Source organism: Halictus rubicundus, chromosome 4 (genome assembly GCF_050948215.1).
Source record: "Halictus rubicundus isolate RS-2024b chromosome 4, iyHalRubi1_principal, whole genome shotgun sequence".
In the NCBI taxonomy this organism is placed as follows: domain Eukaryota; kingdom Metazoa; phylum Arthropoda; class Insecta; order Hymenoptera; family Halictidae; genus Halictus; species Halictus rubicundus.
In genome coordinates, this window is record NC_135152.1 from 20,212,600 (window position 1) to 20,238,693 (window position 26,094).

The 26,094-nt window shown below is 42.2% G+C and overlaps 1 protein-coding gene across 4 annotated transcripts in view; it reads right to left on the reverse strand.

Moving 5' to 3' along the window:
* The window catches only part of LOC143353744 (uncharacterized), a 164,363-nt gene that overhangs the window by 93,460 nt on the left and 44,809 nt on the right, over positions 1 to 26,094 (reverse strand). For all 4 annotated transcript variants that reach the window (XM_076787291.1, XM_076787289.1, XM_076787293.1 and 1 more), the window contains exon 4: positions 23,669 to 23,962. In XM_076787291.1, the coding sequence (XP_076643406.1) occupies positions 23,669 to 23,962 (294 nt within the window). The remainder of the gene's footprint in view (positions 1 to 23,668; positions 23,963 to 26,094) is intronic.

A 26,094-nucleotide genomic window follows, 5' to 3' on the forward strand; every position in this document is an offset into this window, starting at 1 on the left:
GTATTGAACGCATAGAAATTGTGAAAATTCACTACGAAAATGGTGAATACTTTGCAGAGACGGTTCGAAAAGTCCGCACGGATTTTGGTCGCCGTAACGCACCATCTCGCAAAATCATTTTCAGCGATGAGTGATGAATTTGGGGGACCGAAAATCCACAAGTGTTTCAACTTTCTGTGAGAATGGGCAAGAACGTGCTTTTCAAATTAGAACTTCTGGACCGAATTTATAAAATATGGAATCAGACGTTCTTCTACGAAAGAAGGACAATTTGCATTCATGGAACATTCATTATACAGACTCGTATCTGTCCCATTGGAACGATATTGAAAAATTCTGCAAGAACAGACAGACACGAGGCGTTCCTAAATCGAAGCACAGCAATCCGAACGGAATTTCTTTTTAGAGGCAAAATACACCGGGTTTTATTTGGATTTTCGGCGGAGATAGGCGTGGTAGGATTTTCGAGGTAATTTCTCGGGACGAACCGGCGGAAGTGTGACGTTTAATGGCCACTCGTCGCGGGCTAGTTAAATAGTCGATTCGTCGAATCGCCGGCCGATTTTTCGGGGTAAATCGGGGACACGGCGGGCGTTCTCGCAAGCAAATAAGCGACACAGGAAGCGGAAAAGCGGGAAAAACGGGAAAAACGGGGGGGGGGGAACGGTTCCGTCGTGCGGCTGGCAGCCTATTAAGCTGACCTGCTTCCTCTCTCAGCGGCGTAACGGGCCGCTGTGCCGGTAGGACCTCTTCAAGACTCGTTTTCAGACTAGAAGGAAAACTACTCAAAGACCGTCTGAAATGAGACGGTCCTCTGGAAATGATACGGGCAAACACACGGCGCCGGCGATTTTCACCTTCTCTTGTCTGCCGGGGAAAACGGGCTACGTCGATGAAACTTTCAGAATCCTGCCCCCTCCCCCACCCTCTGTGAAAGACCTGAAAGACCTGGACACTGTCTTTCTTGTTCAGTGTGACCCACGCAACTAGCACACCTTGAATACTTCCGTTACTTGTCAGTCCCACAAGTATTCGTACGCTCTTAACACTAGGTTTACGGAGCACTAAAAGTGACCATTTTGTATTACTTCATAAGAATAACATGAATGTATATCTATCGAAATTTGTAGCCACTTTTTAAAATGATATCCGCCCAAAGAAATCAATTTGTTAAATAATTCCTCATGGACGCATCTTTAGAATCTAGAAGAAAAATATTAGAATCCGTCATTTTGACGGGTCCCGCAAATCTAGTGTTAAAGATCGCATAAGTTTTTAATATTGGACTATACTACTTGAATTTTTTGGAGAAGTTGGAACAATTGGATCACTGCATAACGTGAGAAAAATTTTTTACGAAAATTGCGATTGGTCGAAAGTGCAGAGAAAATACTAAAAGTTGTATTTTGCTACTTTTTGGTGTGGACTTGCATTGAAAATGTAGAAAGTACGATTTGTAGATGAATTATACATGTTCCGAGAATTTCATAAAAATCGGGGAACGTTACAACCAGCTGCAGATGTTCGAAAATGATCACATGAATTCCCTGAGAAGGGCAAAATTCTGCGACTTTCGGCCTTAAGTTTTCATCGTTAACCAGTTAACTGTGTTTGACGAGTATACTCGTCACGAAGAAATGGCAATATTTTGTGTCATGACGAGTATACTCGTCAAAACAGCTATAATTCAAACAGCGGTTAATTTTTGCGGCGCAACTTAGGTACACATTTTTCAAAGTGGTCGCAACAGCTAACTGGTTAAATGTTTGTAGCTCGGTGCAATGTTGACCGATTTAGATGAAATATTCAGAATATGTATAATTGATACAGGTGTACAAAACGTATTTTTAAAATTTTCAATAGCAGCCCGCATAAAAAAATTTGCAAAATACAACTTTTAGCACTTTCTCTGTAATTTCGACCAATTGCAATTTTAACCAAACCTTTTTCTCACGTTATGTACTGATCCGATTGTTCTAACTTCTCAAAAAGAAATTCAAGTAGTATACTCCAATATTGGCAAAATTATGCAATTTTTAAGAGCGTACGAATACTTATGGGACCGACACACTCCTCGGCGTTCAAGGCAGTGGTAGTGGTAGTGGGGATAATTCCGCGACGTTTATCATCCATGCCTTGGCGACATATATAGAGAAATCACTGTCTTGGAGACAGAAATTCACGGGAGAAAATTCTCTCCGGACATAAACAAACCGGGTTTCCCAGCGAGTGTAAACACAATTTTTTGATCGCTTTGTTCTTGCCCCTAAGAAATTGACAACAATGTGTAAACAACGTGTAAGCACGAGTAACAGCGAGAAACTTTGTACGCGTGAAAGGAAACGACAACGGGAATATTCTAGGTCAGAATGTGTTGGAGTTGAAACAGCTTCGAGTGCAAAGGGTTAAAGAAACGGGGGGAAAAATCGATTTTTGGGAAGTAAAAAGCCAGAATACTCTGTTAATCCGCGGTATCATGCTGTGACACAGTTCCGCGGTATTAACGGGGGCGGGATGCGATTAACGAGTTCGTTTGAGTCGTGCCGACGCGACGAGACGGGACGGTACCAAACGAGAGGAGACGAAAGGAGACGAAAGGAGACGAGAGGAGACGAGGTGCGACACATACATACACAGACGGGGCGAAATTCTAATGACTCTCGACGCGGCGAGCAACACATCCTCCGGGGGCCCGCCCTTTTCGCGAGCTTCGTCCTTGACGGATGAATCGCAGTCGGTGTTTGTCGAGCCCCGTCGTTAAACGCTTCCAACCACCCCCTCGCCCCCTCTGCCACCCCCAGTCGGTGGAATTCAAAGCAATTTCTGGCTGTCCCGGCGTCGATTGTTGCCTCGTTCCGCGTGTCCGAGTGTGCTCGGCCCTCGGCCGAGCTCTTTTGCGGCCTCGATTCCGCTGACACGCGGATTGCCAGGCGTGTTTGCACACCGATTTTTATTTAGGTTCGCGCGCGAACACCGTCGACCCGTTCATTGTGAATCCCGACCCCCGGCAGAAGAGCGTTCGAGCGAGTCGCCGATATTTCCGCGCGCAAAACCCGACTTTCCAAACCTGTCTTCAAGATAACAACAATTTTTCAGTCTTTGACAGTTGGCTAGAAAAATGTGTGAGCTCTTGAAATATGAGCTCTTGAAATTGCTAAATGAAAATTCTTCCACGTTTGACACCCCTTTGACATTTATTCGACTAGAACTAGTTTGGTGTATATATTTATTACGTGTACTGTTTTTTTTTTTTTTTTTTTTTTAGAGGTTGTGTAATATATAATTGTCAAGTCTTAAGAATTATTACTGAACCTACGCTGTATGTTTGCTAAAAATACAGTACTTGAAAATGTCCAATTTGTGTGTGAAGAAATAATGGTAAAATAAATTGACCATTTAACCGTTCACTGTATGATTTTTTACAGAATGATACAGTACTCGGAAATGTCCAATTTGTGTGTGAAGAAATAATGGTAAAATAAATTGACCATTGAACCGTTCACTGTATGATTTTTTACAGAATGATACAGTACTCGAAAATGTCCAATTTGTGTGTGAAGAAGTAATGGTAAAATAAATTGACCATTTAACCGATCACTGTGTGGTTTTTTACAGAATGATACAGTACTCGAAAATGTCCAATTTGTGTGTGAAGAAGTAATGGTAAAATAAATCGACCATTTAACCGATCACTGTGTGGTTTTTTACAGAATGATACAGTACTTAAAAATGTCCAATTTGTGAAACAATTTGACCGTGAACCCTGCACTGTGCAAGTTTTTCGAAAATGAAGTGATTAAGAACGTCCTTTTTGTGTGTCAAGAAACAATGGTAAAATACATTGACCCTTAACACGTTAAGTGCCAAATATCAAGCCCAGAGATTCTTACAAAATCAGAGTAATTTAACTAACGAAATCAAAGCTAGAAATTTAAGATGTACTATAGCTGTCTTGACCCTTTTGAATTCGAAGGACTTGGCCCCTCGGCGGCAGTGGTAGCGGTAGTGGGGATAATTCCACGACGTTTATCGTCCAGGCGTTGGCGACAATAGCGAAATCACTGTAGTGCCATCAGCGAACCATCGGAGAGCTTGTTAAGAATTCACCGGTAAGTGGAACGTTAAACCTGACGCAATTAAATTGCACGGAACATTGTGTTTCTCCGATTTCCCCGAGACTTGCAGCGAGCAAAGATCGCCGGAATCGGAACGGAGAATCAACGCTAGGAAAAGATTGGTTCTATCGAGTGTATAAACTGTTCCGAAGAAAGAAGATTTCAAACTCTCGTTTCAGAAAGATTTTCTTTCGAAAGTCGCCTCGGCCGTTAACTCGTTAAACGAATCGATGGGGGTTGTAAACAGAGAGAATCTCTCTTTCCTCGGATTTCACTTAATTGTGAGTCTATTCTTCGATACGAGAACGCGTCGATCATCCGCTCTGGGGAGATTTTTTATTCCCTCGGGATTCGAGAGAATAGCCGGGATTCGATATCGAGGTGTTTAGGAACTAAGTTCGTTCTGAGACCGTCGTAAAATTGAGGTAAAAAGGGACAGATGGAACTTTGATTCTATCGATGGAACTCTCTTTCCGGATATCTCTCTCTCTCTCTCTCTCTCTCTCTCTCTCTCTCTCTCTCTCTCTCTGTCTCTCTCTCGTCTATTTCCCTCGGGGCTCTGCTCGAAGCTACCTGGCCGTGATGACACCTTGGCAAACGGTGTTATCCTCGGCGAAGCTGCTCGAGCCGAGAACACGAGGATAATGGCTGCGAAATTCGAATTTCAGTAGAGACAATACCGTGCCGCGGGAAATCTCACAAATTCGATAGTCGACGTTCCCAATAACACAAATTTCATATATTTTATTCCGTTTTAACCCTTCCGGTGCGTCGGAGCCCGTAAATCCGCTTTCCGGAGATATACCTTGAGCCGATACGTTAATGCTGTTCAAGCAAAATGCACGCTTCGATCCCCCGTGGAAAATTATTCTTTCATTCAAAAACGCTGTTGCACTATTCCCAGCATACGAAAGACATTAAACAAGAAAATAACTTTCTATTTCAAGTAGAAAAATTTTTATTTTGCATAAAGACCCGTGGTCCATTACTCGACATCGAAATGATCGATGAACACATATTTCTCATAGATGAAACACGCCATCGTTGTTGGATCGTGTTTTAAAGAATCTACAGATAGGATTAATAATTGAATCGCGTAAACGAATTCGCGAAGAGTTATTATTATTATTATTATTATTATATATCGTTTAGTTTAAAGTGGTGGCATTAACAGCTAGGTCATTAGCGACCACATCGATTACAATTGAATATAAAAGATTGTGGTGGGTTACAGCAAAAAACAAATGTATAACATTTTATATATATATATATCAATCGATTTAAAAAACAAAAGGACGTTTCCAATATTGAAACGAGTTAAGAGTTGATTCGTTTGGGAGGACACATTCGGGAAACAGGATTTTCACGTTGTCGCGCTTGTAAAATGGAGACGGGTCGTCCTAAAAATTTCTATATTAAAATGCATATGCATGAGAGAGGCTAATCTATGGTAAACTCGATTTCGAAGGGAAGCTATTGTGTTACGGTTCGCGATAACAAGAGAGGGGCCCGGCCACGCAACAATTTTTCGGATGCGAGCGTGTAGGATAATGAAGCCGGCCTATCGATCCGCGGCGGCATTAATTTTCGGCGTGATCGATATCGCACGGGGCCAGGGGCTGATGATGTATCTAAAACCGTAGGGGAGGCCGCATTGCGCTATAAATTATGACGGTGTATTAGGGCGTCGCGACGCTGCGGCCGCGTCTGCGGCCTCAGAAGCACCGAGATCCGACCAGAGTATTGCATACATAAATGCATGTCTGGTTTGGTGGAAGACAATACGAGCCGCGGCTTCCTATTACAGCTGATTGTACGCCGCTCGGCCGACCGGCAAGGTAGAATCATTTCGGGCGAACCGTAATTAAATAACTGGACCGATTAACATAACGACCGAACAAACCCCCCGTCGATAAATAAAACAAAACCCTGAATTCATTCCATATTATCGCAATCATTCCCTCCGCAAGAAAATTTCCGTGTGCTATTCCGTGCTCGATTATTCGTATTCCGCGACGTTTATCATCCAAGGCTTAGCGACGTATACAGTCAGTCACATAAGTATTCGTACGCTCTTAAGAATAGTATAACTTTGTCAATAGTGGACTATACTACTTGAATTTTTTTGAGAAGTTCTCATTTCCCACGAAATTGTCCTTATAATTTCAGTGATTGCGAAATCAAAAATCTGGACCGGTCATTTTGACCGACGCACAGTAGGCGATTTGGACGAAATCGGATTCAAAATCAAAGAACTTTCGATAGAAATGAAATTTTTTGTAAATTAAAGCTGAAACTTTGTAGAATATGGGAAAAATAGAGAGATTATTACCATCCAGTCATTTCAACGGAAAAATGATTTCATTAGTTTTTCTCACAAAAATCTATTTTTTGCAAAATCCTGAGGTCGTGGACAAATTTTGAGGTCAGATTTGAAATCAATGTGAAAAAAACCTAAGGGAAATGATGTATAGCATGTTAAAAAAAAATTTTTTCCGCGCGTGGTATTGGAAAAACCACAATTTTCTTGAAATTGTGCAAGTTTAACGAATTTTCTCAAGGTTAAAAAGCGTTCGTACCACAATCTCCCTATTTTTCCCATATTCTGGAAAGTTTCATCTTTAATTTTAAAAAAATTTCATCGCTCTACCTCATTTCCATCGAAAGTTCTTTGATTTCGAATCCGATTTCGTCCAAATTGCCCACTGTGCGGCGGTGGTGCGTTTAGCGTTACTGTTTTAATACTTGACGAAGCAAAAATTGAACAATTGAAATCAATAGTAGTCCCTGAACCTCCCAGCATCCTCCAGATCTCAACGAAGTTGAATACAATCAGTGCATCAGCGTGAAAATTCATTTTTGCATCCGAACAAAAACAGTTCCACCAACGAGGCAGTCGACCAGTCAGTAAACAATAAAATTAATGCGAGAATGACATTTTCAGAATATTTTCAGAAGTGTAACCCGTAGAACGAGAACATGAAACACCATGAGAAGCTTGCAAGAAGCTTTCGAGTGAAACGCGTCTGCTGGCAATCGAGTTGACCGGGAAATTCTATTTGGCAGCGAGTTCCCACGCCTCCGCGGGGTTCGCGGTGAATTATGGGAGACTCGGTTACGAGGTTCCGATATACCGACACGCGTGCGTTAATGGTCTGGTGCGAGAACCAGCTCGAACAAAAGGGTTCGATCCGAAGGCGTGAAGTTCCGGGGCGCTTCTAATCGCGGCGAAGACGATGGCCGTAATTAACGACGGGGGTGAGGGGGTGGGGGAAATAACATTCCGCAAATATTTGACCGCGGCAATTGGGGAAAGGTGAATGAGACCAGGGGCTCGGTTACAGGTGACCGAAACTCTTCTCCTTTCTCTCTTTTCGCCACCGGCTCTGTAATCACGAACTATCCGCAGTCTTTCGGCTCCTAATTGCGGCCAGGGAGAGAGAGAGAGAGAGAGAGAGAGAGAGAGAGAGAGAGAGAAAACGGTGAGACAGGAGACCGGTGTGTCCCCCGGGGCGAAGATTAACCTATCCACGCGAGGCTCTCCTTACCTTTGAACGCCGGACTCTTGCTAGACCACACAGACACTTACTATACCCGCTATATACTCTTACTATACTCTACTCACTTTACTTGCCGCGTCGCTTTGTGGACGCTTCGATGGGACAGTGTTAACACGTTGAACGCCACGTCAGCCATATGTGGCTGACGGAATTATTTGTGCAGGTTTTAAACTGAATTTTTACGTTGATACATTCATCGTACTAAACTTAATTAGGATCTGTAACGTGCAAGAAAGTTGGAGGATTACTCAGTATCGTACATTTAATTTTTTGCAATTTTTATTTCACTCAATAACTTACTTTGATTTTATGGAATTTTTCGGGTTTCTAGTGCGGCGTTCAAAGTGTTAAACTGTGTTTAACACTAGAACTACCGAGTAATAAACACAGCTGACGAATATTGCTCTATAATAATGACAAGACTACATCTATTCAAACCTAATATCATCTTTATTCTAACGCATGCTTGAATGGAAAAGTTCATTCAAAAAATTCTGATGAAAACATTTTTATCATTTCAGTAATTGCAAAAGGAAAAATTAGGAACCAGTCGTTTTGACTGGTTGGTTGATTGTGTTGGCAATCCTGTGCGTTGCTGAGTGTATGAGATTGCGTCGCTGCTTGCTGCGTTTCTTCTGTTTTGTCCATCGAGCGGTTGGCACGTGGTTCTTTATAAGTCGTTATAATATTTATACATTATATTACTATTACTATTATTATACAATTAACAGACAGAGACCTCGTGCGATCACACGCGTTCGCGTCCTGTTTTCTTTTCTGATGCTGGACATGCGAAGAAGATTTGTTTCGAGAGCGAATTAGGAGTGTCTTTGCAGCAAATCGTGCGGAGCTTAGGGTGCCATTACGTGGAACAAATAAATCGTACTGAAATCAATTTTCTGGGACGTATGATTTAGCAGAGCCTGTGCAATCATTGGAAATACTAGAAAAAGATTATACAGCTAACAGAAGAATTGTTGAGCCACTAAATTAAATGTACATCGTTGAAACTAGGGAGAAGTTTCATTGTTACAGTTAACAGAATGCGTTCCGATCACTATAACCTGCTTCACTAGCGCGGGTAGGAATTATCAATGATAGCCAGTGCAAATGCAATCGGGACTGCGAAACCCTTGATCATATAACATGGCAATGCGAATTGTACAATCCACAAAGACGCAAGCTGACAAATGCCCTGCTTAGTATGGGCCTTCAACTACCTCTTAATGTATACACACTCATAGCGAAGCCAAATATTCAAGCTTAGTATTCATTCTTTTTTCGAAAATTGTAATCTGCATATTTAGTGTTAACGAACATTGTCATTCACTTGTATTATTATTGTAATCTTCTTGAATTATTTCTGTTTTCTATATTATCGTGCCCACTTATACTATTCCTGTAAAGCGAAATAAACCCAGAAGGGTTTCAAATGCTTACAAATTAAAAACAAATCTACATCGCGTAGAAAGATGGCCGCGCCCTCCGCAGTGAATAATACAGCTCATGGACAAAAGGTTTTGAGCCTCCGCTATAAATATAGAGCTTGTAAACAAATTTTCGGGCCTTCAAATTAATTATAGAGATTCTAGACTCTACAGAGAAATTCCGAGGTGGACGAAACAATTTTCCCAAACGTCACACACGATAGTTTTCCACCCTCGTGTACGAATCGATCGTCGAGGTATGGTCGTTAGCGTACCGGTAGAATCTTCGGGAGTCAGCGGAACGAATTTCTGTAAATAATTCGCGAAAGAATCCGGCGCCTGGACAGGTCGAAAGGCGAGGGCCGAGCAATTACGGGGGCGTAGGGCATCAAAGCCGGCGTTTTCCGAACGGATTCGGTCGGTCGGTATCATCCTAATTGCTATCGAGCGGCTGCCTCCGTAATCCATTAGCGGGTTGGCGCGGATGGCCTAGATCAGGCCACGGCGCTTTGGTTCCGGCCACGGAAACACTTCCTGCTCTTCGCATTTCCGGCGGCCCTCTATGCAGGAGAATCTTTGCCCCGTTGTATCCGGGGGGCCACGGGCGCACCCCGTGTTGCAGCGCGGCCGTTGCATCACGGTGCATTCGAACCACGCTCGCCCAACGGATCAACCGGATGGGGATTATAAACGCAACCGCATCCTACCCTCCGCTTCGAAAATGCAGAATCATTCTCCGGGCCGGACGCCCATGTCCTCGGATTAGCGAGCAGTTTACCCCTTCACCGGGGAGAACGGAGCTGTATCCGCTCTGATTGATCATTTCGAATTCTTGGTTATCTATTATATACAGGGTGGCCCACATAACTCTGAACAGCTCAATATCTCGAAAACTATGCCATCGATTTTAAAGTTCTTAGCCGGAAAATGCATGGAACTGAAGGGTCTTTCTGACTACATAAACGTGAAGTGGCCTCCCTTCCCCTTTAACGGGGGAGGGGAGGTACCTTTGTAATTTTAAATGGAACCCCCTATAAAATGTTACATATTTAGATTCTACTAATCGTAGTGAAAACGTTTTCATAGTTTCACTAATCGTGAAAGAAGAAATCATTCACCAGTGATTTTGACTGGTTCGGTAGTTCTAGTGTTGACCAGTTAACTGTGGAATTTAATTTGAAAAATCCCTCACGGTGCGGAATGAAAATCAAGCAATGACGAATATACACGTCGAATGAGGGCCAAATGCGGCTATTATAAAAGCCAAAGCACTTGTAAAGCTAAATGAGAAAGAATTAGATTTTCATTCGATAAGAAATTAACAATTCGTTAACGCATAACTGGTTAAAGATCGTGGGTAACTAAATAGAATTTGAGAAATGGTGATCGGATGGTTTGCTCGTTGAATTTTTGATAGTAAGAAATCCCTGAAAGTCCCTGAAATTGAACTGTTGTTGTAGCTAATTTCTTTTTTTCTTTTCTCTTTTAGACAGTCAAATACTTTTTCGTACAAGTGTCAAGCGGCCGGTCTCAGTAGATTCGTAGATTTCGATTTTTTGTTAAAGTAAAAAGAAAATTTATTTCCAACTTTAAGAAGTTTCGTTCCCTTTAAACATTATTTAAACACATTCAAATGTTAATGATGTTACGAAAAATACACCATTGTGTTCAGGAAAGTCTAGAGAATCATCATACGGAAAAATCGTTCGTCCAGCTTTTAGGGTTGAAGCAGAAATAATTGCCAAAGTTGAAAATTTCATGTATTTTCTTGAAGGGGCCGGTCTCCGTAGATCCGCGATAAGGTAGAGTGACTACGTTACCGACAAAAAATGGTTTCACGTGTTTCAAGTTTTCGTCCTTAAATAAGGATATTTTGTCGCTGGTAAAGGGCTCATTCGAAAGAGGAAGGTTCAATATAGTGCGCGCTGGTCAGGAGCTGCCGAGATTATGCGGATATTTGGTAATACAAGCGTTCGAAGTAGGCCAAAAATTGACTATGTGTACACACGTCGAACGCGCTTAACTGGTTAAAGATCGTGGGTAACTAAATAGAATTTGAGAAATGGTTTTCTCATCGAATTTGTGATAGTAAGATGTTCGATTATTTTCTATGGCGGGTAACTTTATTCCGGATAGCGTGGTTATAGCGGATTAAAAATTACCGAACGCTCTCCCAGCAGCCTAGCAGCCGATGCATCGATATTTAGGGGTTTAATCTTGTTTGCGATCGTTAATCCGCCCCGGGAATGTAATCTTTTCGGATAGGCTGATGTGGCAAGATGCCTCTGGACCGAGCTACGACGTCGTAAATCTCTCGATTTTAATATGGCGTCGTCGTGCTCGTCGGCCATTTTTCCGTCGGGAACGTTTAATCTGTGTTGCGTTCGAATATAAATAAAATTGCAAGGACTGCGGAAATATTCGGGAGCTTGTCAAATCATTTTACGATCCACAGATATGTTTACGGACCTATATAACAAACATTTTCAACAATGCAGAGAACATCCAAAGAATGCAAATTAAATTGCAACGCTCGCAGAACTATTTCACAGCCTACAAGCAAAACAATATACTACATATAAAATCGTAAAGTTCATGGAAAAATTCTACAACGGTTCTGAAAAGGGTCCGATCGCTGAATTTCCAATTTTCGAAAAATTCTGTACATTCAAACTGGCTGTAACTTCGTAGAACAAAAAGAATCGTAGAATACAAAATTTGGACTCGTTTTAAAGCCTGAAGCCTCCGTTTCCATAACGTGATATTCTTTTTCCCCTAAAATAGTTTTTCACGATACGGCGAACGAAAAACCGAAGACCCACAGATTGAAACCATTTTCGAGAAAAATTGTTTGTATTTGTTGAATTTGAAAACACGATGTATTGATAATCCGCACGAAAATGAAATGAAAGGAAATCTGTGTGTGTGTGCGGCAGCATGGAAAATAATTTGCGAAGGAAGCTCTGATTAAAGAGTTACGGTGCTGGCCGGATATCGAAAATGATAAAAGGCAACGCGGCGTGGCCATAATTAAATACAACGTGGCGCAATAAAGGTTTCGCTACGCCATTTCCCGTTGCCTTTTAGAAAATCTATCGCGGCCCTTTCAAGGTTTATTAGATTGCATAAAGTCTTATCGGCGTTTTATGCCGCCGGTTAAAGAGTTACTGCACCGGCCCCAAATATCGATTAGCCGTTATCTGCCTTCGGATAAAATGTGCTACTATCCGCGGTGAGGGGGGAGGGGGAGGGGGGGATCGGCAATGGCCACTCGTTTTCGTCGGACTGAAAACTAAATCGCGTCGTCCCGAGGAATTTCAATGTCGGCGCCGAGTGACTAACACTTGAGTCATTTACTCGGCTCGATTGCTCGTCATTACGAGCGATACCCCGGCCGCGCGGGCAATTATCGGGAATTTACGCGCACGTTACGACGGCAATTTAGCTACAATTTTCATCGGCAACGCCATCGAAACTCTCTAATAAGAAGATTAACGCTTCCTTGTGCGCCGGAGCTTCCCGTCCCGCGGCCGTCGCGTGTCATTACGAAAATCTTGCGACTCCGTGAAATTCTATATTTTTATTCTCCTCGCAGAAAAGCAACTCCAACTACTTGCTTTTATCTCTCCCTTTTTTCTCGTTTATTTGTATCCCCCTCCTCGGATACTAATTTGAAATAAAAGGCAAACGCTTTCTCGTTTCCGCCGGGGGAAGGTAAATCTTGCGGTTCCGTTTGAAAAAATAAAATGGTAGCTTCCTCTCGGCTTTTTTACACTGGGTATTCCTAATTTACACGTCGCACAATGGGGTATTTGGCCCGAAAAACCGGAAAAAATTATTTAAGCGTTGTATATAGGCTCAATGGCACAATGTAGTTGGTCGTTGAATTCGTCTTCACATCAGCTGTAACATTGTGAAATCGAAAATATATCTTAACAGTTAGAAAATTAAATTGATCCTCACTTTTTATAAAAAAAAACCTTTTTTCCGAAATTTTATGTATTGAAATTTTGTAGACATCTGAATACTGTTAATCTTTTGTTCGAACCATTTTTTCCTGAGAAAAGCTGGAAAAAGTATTTTTACACGTAAATTATGTTAAGATGATGTAAATCATGATTTTAATACAAAATATGTAGATCATGAAATGTTTTAATAAGTAGATATGTATTTTAAGAATAGTTTTAAATTATTACCATTAATTTGCGTACTAGCAAATACTAAATTAGCTATAAAACGTCAATCTGGACAAATCTGGAACCAAACTTTATTAGCTTGGAATCAGAAATCTCTACCGAATATAATGAGACCAAAACGACCATCGGGACTCACTCAGAACCATAATAAAATCGTTAATGAAGTCTTATGATTGTAAAAATAATTTCTGAATTATTGATCATATACAAATATTAATAACTTTATAAATAAGTATAATAAAAAAATGAAACCAGTCTGAAAGTGTAGCCCATACTTACCTAAAAGATACCCATAATGCAAAAAGTTACACAGCTTTTTTAAACCATGTAAAAATCACTCATAAATGTACGATATGTTATAGCATGATTGGAAAGGCAATACAAGTCATAGAATCTCTTGACTTTCGAATAAGTTCAGAGATTCATAAACTTACAAATGAATCAAGAAAATTTAGTACATTGTTCTACACACATTCAACAACTTCGAGCAATAAAAAAATTACAGTTTACGTGAAATTTTTGAAATTTACTTTTTTCCGGCTTTTCGGGCCAAATACCCCACTGTGCGTCGATACGATTCCATTCATTTTACTTTGCATATTCCCGTGGCAGGAGTTTCGACTGGATGTTTTCCTCAATCTTGCGAAAAAATGTATGCTAAAATCCTGGGGTTCTGTTTAAAAAATAATACAACGATAGTTTAGAAGAAGATCTAGAGTAGACCTGGTCAACTTCTTCCCCGCCGGCGCTTCGCGACCCCCACTACCAGTGTACAGGTTCCCCCACCACTGACTACTTCATATTACCCTAACGTGCTACCACCTCCCTTCTCTCACACTCCATGGAAACATGGCGGGGGTCTCAGGAGGGGGAATAGGATTCGTGTATGGCTCGCGAGCCACCAGTTGCCCAGGCCTGATCTAGACGAAAGATCCACAAGCAGAAGGGAGGATCTTGGGACCTCATTACTATCAAAATTAACGTCCTGCCCTGTACAGCATTTAGCTAAGCGATACGCGTATCTGACGATATGGAAACGAACAAAAATTAATATAAAAATTCGGGAAGATCGCCAAGGGAGGATTTTGTCCTGCAACTAGGATCCACGTGAGGGACAACAGAAATCTGAATACGGCCCTTTTGTCGTTACTGTCTCAACGACGTAATAACTCTCAAGGTAAGGAGAGCTTTTCTCCGATTCAGGGAAAGCTGAATGGTTTATTGAATCGTAACTGTACCGTGAATACACATCGTGGAATAAGCTACCGGGGATGGGGGGAGGGGCGTTCCAAGAGAATTGAATAAGACCGGAGCGAACGCTCGCGGGGACACGCGGCGCGCGGCGTCCCGACGCCGACGGAATCAGGATCGCCGCTGTAAATCAACCTTCGGCCCGTTCCGAGGGAATCGATTACCATTTAAACGCGGCGAGGGAGCCAGCCTTAACTACCCCGTCACCCCGTTCCGAACCCTAAATCCCTTAAATTTCCAGCGAGCCGGGAATCTAGAGCCACCCTATTCATCACCCGTCTCGAGCACGGTGCTTGGAGCATGGAGAAATCAAATTTAGCCACCGTAGAAAAATTGCGGGGCTCTCGCGGAGCAAACGCCTCAAAGAGTACGGGACAAATTGGTGGACACACGGAGAAAAATTACAGAACGTGCCGAACAATGGAGGATCCGTAATCAAAATCCAAGTTGAACTTTTAGAGAAATTATACAATCCACCGAAACAAGAATTTAGTATTTATAGACAAGTTCTAGAAGCTAGGTATACATTGTACAGCCTGTAGAGAAATTCTAGAATCGGTTAAGAAAATTCTAGAGCCCATAGAACGACTCTAGAGATTCGGAAAACCTTGTGGAGCCTGTAGAAAAATTATAGAACCTGTTAAAAATATTCTATAGAACGACTCTGGAGATTTGGAAAACCTTGTAGAGCCTGTAGAAAAATTATGGAACCAGTTAGAAATATTCTAGAGCCCATAAAACGACTCTAGATATTCGAAAAACCCTGTAGAGCCTGTAGAAAAATTATAGAACCTGTTAAAAATATTCTATAGAACGACTCTAGAGATTCGGAAAACCTTGTCGAGCCTGTAGAAAAATTATAGGACCTTTTAAACAAATTTTAGAGCCTATAGAACGACTCTAGAGATGCGGAAAACATTGTAGATCCTGCAGAAAAATTATAGAATCGGTTCAAAAAATTCTAGAACCTATAGAACGACTCTAGGGATTGGGAAAACCTTGTCCAGCCTGTAGAAAAATTATAGAACTAGTTTAAAAAATTCGAGAGCCTATAGAACGACTCTAGAGATGCTGAAAACATTGTAGCTCCTGCAGAAAAATTATAGAATCGGTTCAAAAAATTCTAGAGCCTATAGAACGACTCTAGAGATGCGGAAAACATTGTAGATCCTGCAGAAAAATTATAGAATCGGTTCAAAGAATTCTAGAGCCTATAGAACGACTCTAGAGATTGGGAAAACGTTGTAGATCCTGTAGAAAAATTGTAGACACCAACAACAAATTGTAGGACCCGTAGAAAAATTCCAAAGTCCGCGAAAATACTGTGGGGCCAATAGACAAGTTCCAGAGAGTAAACAAAAAATTGTAGAGCCCGTAGAAAAATTCTAGAGCCCACAAACAAAATTTGCATGACCTAGACCCAAAGTTCTAGAGGCTGAAGAAAAATTGCGGAGCCTCTGAAAAAGTGTTAGAGTCGGCAACGTATTTTTTGGAGACTGCGAACAGTCTTGGGGAGCTCATCAAACACTTCCAGAGCTTCTGAAAACAATGTGGAACCTACGGAAAAATTGTGAGGTTAGGACCTTCGAGTCCGTACAGAAATTCTATAACTTGCAAAGAAGCATATAGAGCTCCCATAAAAATTTCACTAGAAGATTCCTGAAGCTTCCAAAAACTGGCGAAGGGCTCAAAAATCGTAGAAGCAGCTGGAAAGTGTTCGTACCCGTAAAACAATGTGGAAAAATGTGTCGAGGCCGCAAAAGAAAGTATTAAAATCGGCCGGGGACGAGCATCGTATGGTCCACCGAAATTGTTGCGTTGAAAAAGCGGTGCTGCTCTTCGAGGACTCTTCGGGACCGCGATAGAACTGGTTTGCCGTTCGAATAAATCTGGGAACATCTGGGAATCGGTCCGGGACGATTCAGCAATCACGGTCACGAGGATTAAGCCGGCCAATCGGCGTAGATCTCGTCGAGATCTCGCGAGGGGGTTCGAGTGCGGGTTAGGTCACGGTTACCCCTTTTCCCCCGGGATCCAACAAAATTGAACAAGTTTCGCGGCGCTTTCTGCGCCGCCATATTTGCCCCGGCGAATATATACACGCTCGGAAGGCAAATCTACCCGGGTTTTACCGGCTTCTATCCGCAAATATGGAAGTTCCGGGAGGAGGAGGAGGAGGAGGAGGGTGTGCGGATGCTGGGCTGAGAAAGAAATACCAGAAACGAGAGACCGTGTATCAAATACTCGAGAGCTGGAGCTCTGGCAATAGAGGCGTGCGCGCCGCACGTCCGTTTTCAACTTTTTCCATCGCGCGGCCCATCAACTTCCCCTCTCGAACCCGTTGGGAACTTCTTCCTCCGTTTAAACACCGCTTGTCGATCGTTTTCCCGTGCAACCGGCGACTTTCGCAGAACCTCCTCCGCAAGAAGTAGGCCGAAGTGTGTTTCATTTAGTTGTTACCGATCGGGTCTGTACGTTACCGCCGAGAGTTTGGCCGCCGCTTCCGGTTTCCAGCATCTCTGGCTTCGGTCGAGTTCGACGCACACGCCTCTGACATAGACGAAGCTGCTACGCGTTTCGGGAGAAAGGAACGGAAATTAGGTGTTTGCGGGGTTGATCGATTGATGTTCGGGAGGGTAGAACGCGGGTCACGTGGCTGAAGAATCGACGGAAAAGAAGTTGGTCACCTTCGAGATCCTAATCGGACAACTGGAAGATCCGAATCGGTTGCCTCAGAGGTCCAAGACGGACAACTATTATAAAAGGACAAGGACATCTGGGTGATTCATAGAGCAAAATCGAACTAGTGCAAATTATTTCATGACAAAAACGAATAGGACGATATCGAACGACTGTGAGAATTCGAATTTATTATTTGCAACCCATCAGAATTATTCAGAGAAGCGAGTGTCCGGCTCCTGATTAACACTAGAACTACCGAGCCCTAAACGTGACAGACTTAGATCCCTTTATGATAACAGCAAGATTGAATTTGCTCAGGTTTCACACGATTTTTATGGTAACATGTACTCCAAAGAAGAGACACACTAAAGAATTTCTCGTGAAAACGTTTTCATAGTTTCAGTAATCATCCACCAGTCATTTTTACTGGTTCGGTAGTTCTACTGATTAAGAGAAGTAACTATTGAATTCTTTCACGGTTTTCGAGCATGCGTGCGCCTGCAATGACCGAAGCATTTCGACGCGAACTATGCAGCGCCGGGAAACTTGTACTCCAAAGAAGAGATATACTAAAGAATTTCTCGTGAAAACGTTTTCATAGTTTCAGTAATCATCCAGCAGTCATTGTGACTGGTTCGGTAGTTCTACTGATTAAGAGAAGTAACTATTGAATTCTTTCACGGTTTTCGAGCATGCGTGCGCCTGCAATGACCGAAGCATTTCGACGCGAACTATGCAGCGCCGGGAAACTATACAGGAATTGAATAGCGGGTTGATTCAGTTATAGAAACGAATACTTCGGTGCACGTCGACGCGCCAGCCAAAGTTTTGAAATACGCTAAACCCCGTGATAATTCGGTTAGGCCAGAACCGTGAGGCATCGTCGTCTAGCATGGAGAGAGAGAGAGAGAGAGAGAGAGAGCTAGCCAACTTTCCGAGAGATCTACCGCTACAGGCAAATAGACCGCCTATTTGAGGAGGCAACTGAGGAAAGTAATCGAATGAATTACTCTCCTCCTCCTCCCCCTCCCCTCCGCCGACATTAAACCGAACTTGCTTAACCAAATAAATACTAGCCGGGTTAGCTCGGAGACAGAGTCACGACGATGCTCGCGAGCCAACGCTGAGGACACCCGATGAAACAAACTCTTCATCAATATTTCTGTCCTGGGAATGTTTAGTGCGACCACCGTTGCGAGCCAAATCGCCAGCATTTCTTGTTTTGCCGTTAACGTAAATTGCAGCGATGCGTCCCCGTTGGGAATTGTGTTAGAAATTTCTTCGCTGCTTCGTATGCTAGTGTAGAAATTGCGAAACATTTGTTGGGGATTTTTGTCTACTAAATTAACACTCACTCTTTGGTTTTACCTTTTGGTTACATTAACACTAGGTTTACGGAGCATTAAATTGAGTATTTTACATTACTTTATGAAAATAAGGAGAATGTGTCTATCCAAGTTTTCAGCCATTTTTTAAATAATACATACCTAAGGAAATAAGTTTGTTGAGTAATTCCACGTAGATGGATCTTCACAATCTCAATAATCGTAAATTAAAAATATTAGAACCCGTCGTTTTCACGGGTCCCGTAAACCTAGTGTTAATAACAAGTATGCAACAAACGTTATAACACGTGCACTCTCTCACGTGGTCACATTCCAATCAGACTCCTCACTCATTCCATCTCTCATACTATTCTCAATTGTTTCTTCTAGATCCTTGCAGATTCTTCTTAACGCATACGTATGTAACATTTAGCTGAATTAAATCTTGTGAATTGTCCTAAGTCTACGCGTTTCAAATCTTGCGGAACGATTACGCGCTAAATAATAAAATATTATGTCGTCGGCAAACGAATAGACGCACCGGGCAAATTAAAGCCGCGAGATTGTTAACATTCACGAGGGGAAAATTCGATTAGCCCCGGATTCGGAGCACTGATTACGGTTGCTCATCAGAGCAAAATGGCACGGAACAATGCTCGAAACGGGAACCGAATTGCCGACGTAGCACGTGAGCGCGCGCCTCTCTCGATATTTCTTTTTTTTTTTTTTTTTGTGTTTGTTTGTATCGTTTCGTTTCGTTTATTTTCGGCTGGAATTTCTCCTTCGCCCGTTTAATAATTAACATCCGCGGGGAACGAAGCTGAGGAATCCGGCGCTCGCTAGGTACCTTGCGTTCAAATCCTCGTTCGCAAATCGATGGGAACGACGACGCGTTGCTGCCTGATATTTTCCATCGAGACTCTGTGTGCATGTATTCGGGGAAACGACAACGCCGCGGAAAAACGCTTTTCGGTGAATGACAGACAGCGAAGCGTGAGAGAGACCGTTCGACGATCGATAGTCGACGAATGTGTCCTAAGGAGACGTCAATGTAACGCGTCGATCGCAGCTGGGTGCGGTTTTGCGTCCCAGAATCCCTGAAATTGAACTGTTGTTGTAGCTAATTTCTTTTTTTCTTTCTTCTCTTAGACAGTCAAATACTTTTTTCGTACAAGTGTTAAGCGGCCGGTCTCCGTAGATTTCAATTTTCTTTTTAAAAGTAAAAAGAAAATTTATTTCCAACTCTAAGAAGTTTCGTTCCCTTTAGACATTATTTAAACACAGTCAAATGTTAATGATGTTACGAAAAATATGCCATTGTGTTCGGGAAAGCCTGGAGAATCATCCTACGGAAAAATCGTTCGTCCAGCTTTTAGGGTTGAAGCAGAAATAATTGCCAAAGTTGAAAATTTCATGTATTTTCTTGAAGGGGCCGGTCTCCGTAGATTCGCGATAAGGTAGAGTGACTACGTTACCGACAAAAAATGGTTTCACGTGTTTCAAGTTTTCGTCCTTCAATAAGGATATTTTGTCGCTGGTGAAGGGCTCGTTCGAAAGAGGAAGGTTCGATCTAGCGTGCGCTGGTCAGGAGCTGCCGAGATTATGCGGATATTTGGTAATATAAGCGTTCGAAGTAGGCCAAAAATTGACAGATACGGAGCAAACAAATGTGACAAGTTTAGTCACAGACTTAAGACCCCTCGGATCAAGACCAATACAGATCATAGATTATTAATTAAAAAGTCGCGTGACTACCCGGGGCCCTTAAGAATTATTTATTGCGGCAAACAGTTGTAAAGCAAATGAATTTTACGTGTGTGGGAGGAGCTAAAAGACGAGGTGGGAGGAGCTAAAGACGTTCACAAGGAGATAAATCAATTATTTTAAAAGGAAGATCACGAATGAACTGCAGCACGATCGAGTTACCGAACGGAGGAAGCGAAGATCTTGATTCTAGACAAATGTAGACCTTTCCTGTGGGCGGAGTCAGCAACGCCCACTTTCCCCTCCCACTAACCTAAAATAAATTATTTGCTACAGAACGGTATTAAAAGGTTATCCCAGCGTAGGAACATCGAATGGAGCATGTTCGATATTTTCCGTTCCCCGCGCAACAATCGTTTATCAGATTCCAGCAAAGAGCGGGACAGAGCCGCGGTCGATGCGAAAGACAAATGCGACGGCAAACAGGATATCGATCGATCCTGAAGAGGATGGGTTCATTATCACAGTCCACTATATGTATAACGAGGTAAAACGACAGTCGGTTAATTACCCGCCGGCACCAGCGTTCCTGTAACCTATGATCTTCTGTTTGCGCTGTTTTTCCCTTATCGAATTGGCACGCTCCTGACCCCACCCCCCCCACCCCCACCCTTAATGTCCCTCCGGTTTCTTGCAGAAACGTCCCTCGCCACCGTTTTGCTCTCCACAATTTTCCTCGTATCGAACAGATTCGATTCTGATACTCGCAAGAACCGATCGCGTCTGTGTAGACTTGGAATCTTTTAAAGACGAATTTTTAGTAGACGTTCCCTTGGATTCTTTAACGCTAGAACTACCGAATCAGTCAAAATGATTGATTTCTTCTTTCACGATTACTGAAACCGTGAAAACGTTTTAAATGAAAGTTTCTTTTAAATGATAAAATAAAAATCGTATGAAACGTTGAGCAACTTCAAGCTTGCTGTTATTATGAAGGGATAAGTCTAAGTCACGTTTAGGGCTCGGTAGTTCTAGTGTTAATCACAGTTTTCGTTTCGCTTCAGTTTATTTTAATCGCAAAGAACAAATTTTTGTTCTTCCCTTGTTACAGCTTTCCTTTCGCCTCCGGTCATTCACATAGAATTCTAAACTCACTGATTTGGTCATCACAGTGATTTCTCCACATATGTCGCCAAGGCCTCGGTGATAAACGTCGTGGAATTATCCCCTCCACCGTGGAGTATGAACCATGAGGGGCCACGCAGTTCGAGAGGCCTCGGACGCCGAGGAGTGTTGTTGACATATATCGAGAATTCAGTATAATTACAAGAGATAGAATTTCTGGATGATGCTGTACAACAGGGACCGTTGGAAACAGCTTTGATATAGTAAGATAACTCGCATAAACTGGCAAGAGAGTCATAAATAACCCGTTCGCAGTCCATCTCTCGTTGATGTATCTCGTTCGACAGCGCAAACGTTATCTGCGCTCGCCGTACATCGGAATATCCGAAAACTGAATTTTTCAAAAATATCAGTCTTTTTTTCCTGAGGAAAATATATCGTTTCTCCAAAAATATACCTCGATTCATGTCAATTCGATAAAAATTTATCTTCACGACCATACGAAGTAGCGTTTCGGATCGGCGCGCTTATCGAATCTCTGGCAAACATACTGCCGTTCGATCGAATAGTATAACATCCAGCGCCGGGGATAGACACAGTGAATATTCGATATATGTCAACGACACGGGTCTTGCCAGCGTCATGTATCGAACAGGAGACATACTCCTCGGCGTCCGAGACCTCGCGAGCTTCGTGGTCCCTCACGGGAGTGGTAGCGGTGGTGGGGATAATTCCGCGACGTTTATCATCCAGGACTTGGCGACATATACGGAGAAATCACTGTACTTTTCAAGCAGTCGCACAGTGGGCCAAAAGCGCCAAAACGTGGCCAAAATAGGAAGGAGTATTTCAATTTAGTTAAAAATTGATACTCATAGGTTTCTCGGGTTGCTGATTATAAATCTGATGTCAAAATTACAAAAAACAAAATGGCGGATTCAATATGGCGGATGCGTAACCAAAAAAAATCATTGGACTTTCTTGAAAATTAGTGTTTCCATATTTTTCGGGCCGGCGAATATGAATCTGATGTTAAAATTGCAAAAAACAAAATGGCGAATTCAATATGGCGGATGCGTAACCAAAAAAATCATTGGACTTTCTTGAAAATTAGTGTTTCCATATTTTTCGGGCGGGCGAATATGAATCTGATGTTAAAATTGCAAAAAACAAAATGGCGAATTCAATATGGCGGATGCGTAACCAATAAAATGATTGGACTTTCTTGAAAATTAGTGTTTCCATACTTTTCGGGCCGGCGAATATGAATCTGATGTTAAAATTGCAAAAAACAAAATGGCGAATTCAATATGGCGGATGCGTAACCAAAAAAAACGATTGGACTTTCTTGAAAATTGGTATTCCCATGTTTTTCGGGCCGGCGAATATGAATCTGATGTCAAAATTACAAAAAACAAAATGGTAAAATTCATTTTTTGCATTTTGGCCACGTTTTGGCGCTTTTGGCCCACTGTGAGTCGATACCATCACCTTCAGAAAATACTATTCTTCTCATTGTACCGGGGAAAACATTTGAAACACCAGATTTTTCGGCAGCTACCGCAGTGTCGCAGACGACTTCGCGACACCGTCAGACTGTCGCGCTAACAGCACCCGAAGTCGCCGGTCCAGAGCAAGTGCAACTCGCCGATTGGAAACCGATCGAACTTTCAAAGCCACTGTCGGAACTCTGACGAACTTCGGTATTAACTACCGCGCGACATTTATAAGTGTGACAGAGAATTATATATATACACACACACACATCTATATGGATAGAGAAAGAGAGGGGGGGGGAAAGGTTTATCTTGGAATTACGGTCGCGTGACATTTACCCGGTAAGCGGGAAATACGTCGGAAAGTCCTGTCGCAACGAAGAAAGTAAGAAAGTACGCGGATTGGGCGTAAAACTCGCGGCAAACTGGCACGCTCGGGGATTAATTAACCCTCGGGCGACGAGTAAAACGAGTCGTTTCCAACCCACGCCGCGTGTAAAGTCTTGAAAAATAACGGTAAAGCGACAAGTAATAGCGCGATATCGCGTTCTCGCGACATTTTCACGCGTCGAGGACTGCAAGATTGTTAGCGGCCGTTCTTAACGGGAAAACGAGTAGCGCGGAGAAAATCTACCGAAATAAAAACTAGCGTGGAAACTTCTAAAAATTTGTCTTCTTCTTCCAAGGAAATTGTGAAGTGCGAGAAAAGTTCCAGATTGTCGTAGCAGCAGTAAAATGGATAGAACAGGTTCGCGAGGCGAGAAGTGGAATATAGGTGTGTACGAACCGATTGTCGAGCGCGCCTGGGAGTGAACGATGGGGTTGTTATTGGCCTCGGAGTTGGTCGTCTGTGGTCGATCGGTGATGGCTGCGGTGGTTGTCGAGGTGGTCCCAGCAGCGGGGTTCAAGCTCGAAGTGGACGTGGAGGACGGGTTCGTCGGGTTCAACGGCTTCGAGGACCAGGAGCTGCAAGTATCGCAGCCCTCGGCGGACCGTGTCGACAGCCGGCAGCAGGACCACCGTTTGCCAGTCCAGAGACCGGCGTGATAACGACCGCTCAGCCCCGGATTCTCGCTGCACACTGTGGACAAACAAACGCCGTCCAAAATTAACCCCATAAATCGCTGATAACGCGACAAAGTCATTCTATCGCCATCACCCACGATTATCCCCTGCTCCGCTCCACCACTCCTGCTGTAACATTCCCTCTACAATTTTTCTTCACCTCCGAACCGAACAGGGTTTGCTAATAAATTATAGGGGGAAGGTCTTCAAGTTCTCTATCAACACTTTGCACTCGAGTAGTGACTCTGAAGCACCACTAGAAATTATTGTGGCATTATTTCAAAGAAATTACGAAAAATATTACAAAATTTGTATTTAATAGATTACTAAACATTTAAATATTATATGTAGAAATCGGATCGATTTCGTACGAATAACGTGAAAATATTGCAAGACGGAAGAAAAATTTAGTTTTAGATTGAAAATAGCGCCGAGTGCAAAGGGTTAACACACCTTGCGCGGGAAGCGACTAGAGTCGTTTTTCACGGATCATTGATGGATTATTGTTATCGATGGGTTTTTGTGATGTTTTTACAATAAAATCGGATAGACATGCGTTGCAAACATACAAAACGTGCGTTGCAAGAACGAATGCGACACGGTAAGACTTTGGCGCCCAAGTGCCCGCGCAAGATGTGTTAAGCCCCATTAAAAATGGACTGCGAATTTTTGTGGAGAATAAAAATTTTCATTTCATTCTTCCTTCAATAATTTCGGCAAGTTAATGTTAGGTCGTCCCATAAGTTCGTGCCGTGGATGTGCTTATACTATTCACCATTGAAAAGTGTTCTAATGAAAAACCGCAGAACTTTTATAGTGACGGTACGATGTGATATGAATTTTTGTGGAAAATAAAAATCTTCATTTCATTCTTCCTTTAATAATTTCGGCAAGTTAATATTAGGTCGTCCCATAAATTCGTGCCGTGGATGTGCTTATACTATTCACCATTGAAAAGTGTTCTAATGAAAAACCGCAGAAATTTTATAGTGACGGTATGACGTCTTTGCGGAAAAGGTCGGAAGAGGTTGTAGAATGAAAGGATGATTACATATTTTATTTTTACAATTTTTAGAAGAGGCACGAACTTATGGGACGACAATATCACATTGACGTTCTTAAATTATTTCAATCGTTCTATATTTTTCAATTCGGCCCACCATTGTTTTTACCATAAACGCATAAAATCCGTGGGCCAATTATAAAAGATAATCGTCTATTGCAGAACGAGATGCAAATTTATATCTACAATTTTTTTAGTAGACTTTATAATATTTCTTTTTTTTTTTTTCGTTTTTGTTGTAAATCGTCTTATAAACTCGTCCGTTACGACGAAATGCAAATTCATTGACACTGCGGAAATCAACCGAATTATTCTTCACTGACATTCACATACGTGGAATACACAGACACGTTTGAATATACAATATTTTGTTAAGTATTTGTGCAGGACACGCGCAGACATTTGTTCGAAATCGTTACGATCAGAATTTATCTCGTCGACAAGCGAAGCATAGCAGCGAACAACTAAAGCACGCAAATTTGCAAAAGCACCATGATTTGCACTCCGGTTGTAAATTCTAGCCTACGAAAATGGGGAATGCACTTTCCGTGTAACATTCTGTGCATTTTGCAACCGTAATGTACGGTTGACGCGAACGAGTTCGAACTAACTACAGAAGAACAGCAATATTTTATTCGTGTAAACGTAAATACAATTTCTTTTACGGCGAAAGTTAATGGAGAGCTTAGTAATTAACGAGGGACGTCGGAAATCCGAGCGAAATCGCTGATCCTGGTGCATTCTCGATACGACATAGTACTCGAAAAGATATTAGGCAGCTGTTTCCTTCGCGTTGTTCAGAATGAAGGGGTGATAACATCTCCCCGAATTTTGATTTACGAAACAAGCTATTCATCAAATTTCTGCAAACTTCTTTTGCAAAACATTCGAATATTCCTGCGAGAATTCGTTCCAACTAACTGCAGCTGTGTAACTATTTAAACCGCGAATTTTTATGCGAAATAAAAATTTTCTGCACTCATTGGACCATACTGGGGCTACATTTATCCGTTTTGATACACGTTTATTCATATTTTTAAATTCTTGGTGAATTTTTCAATATAATTTTATGAAATGAATTTTCA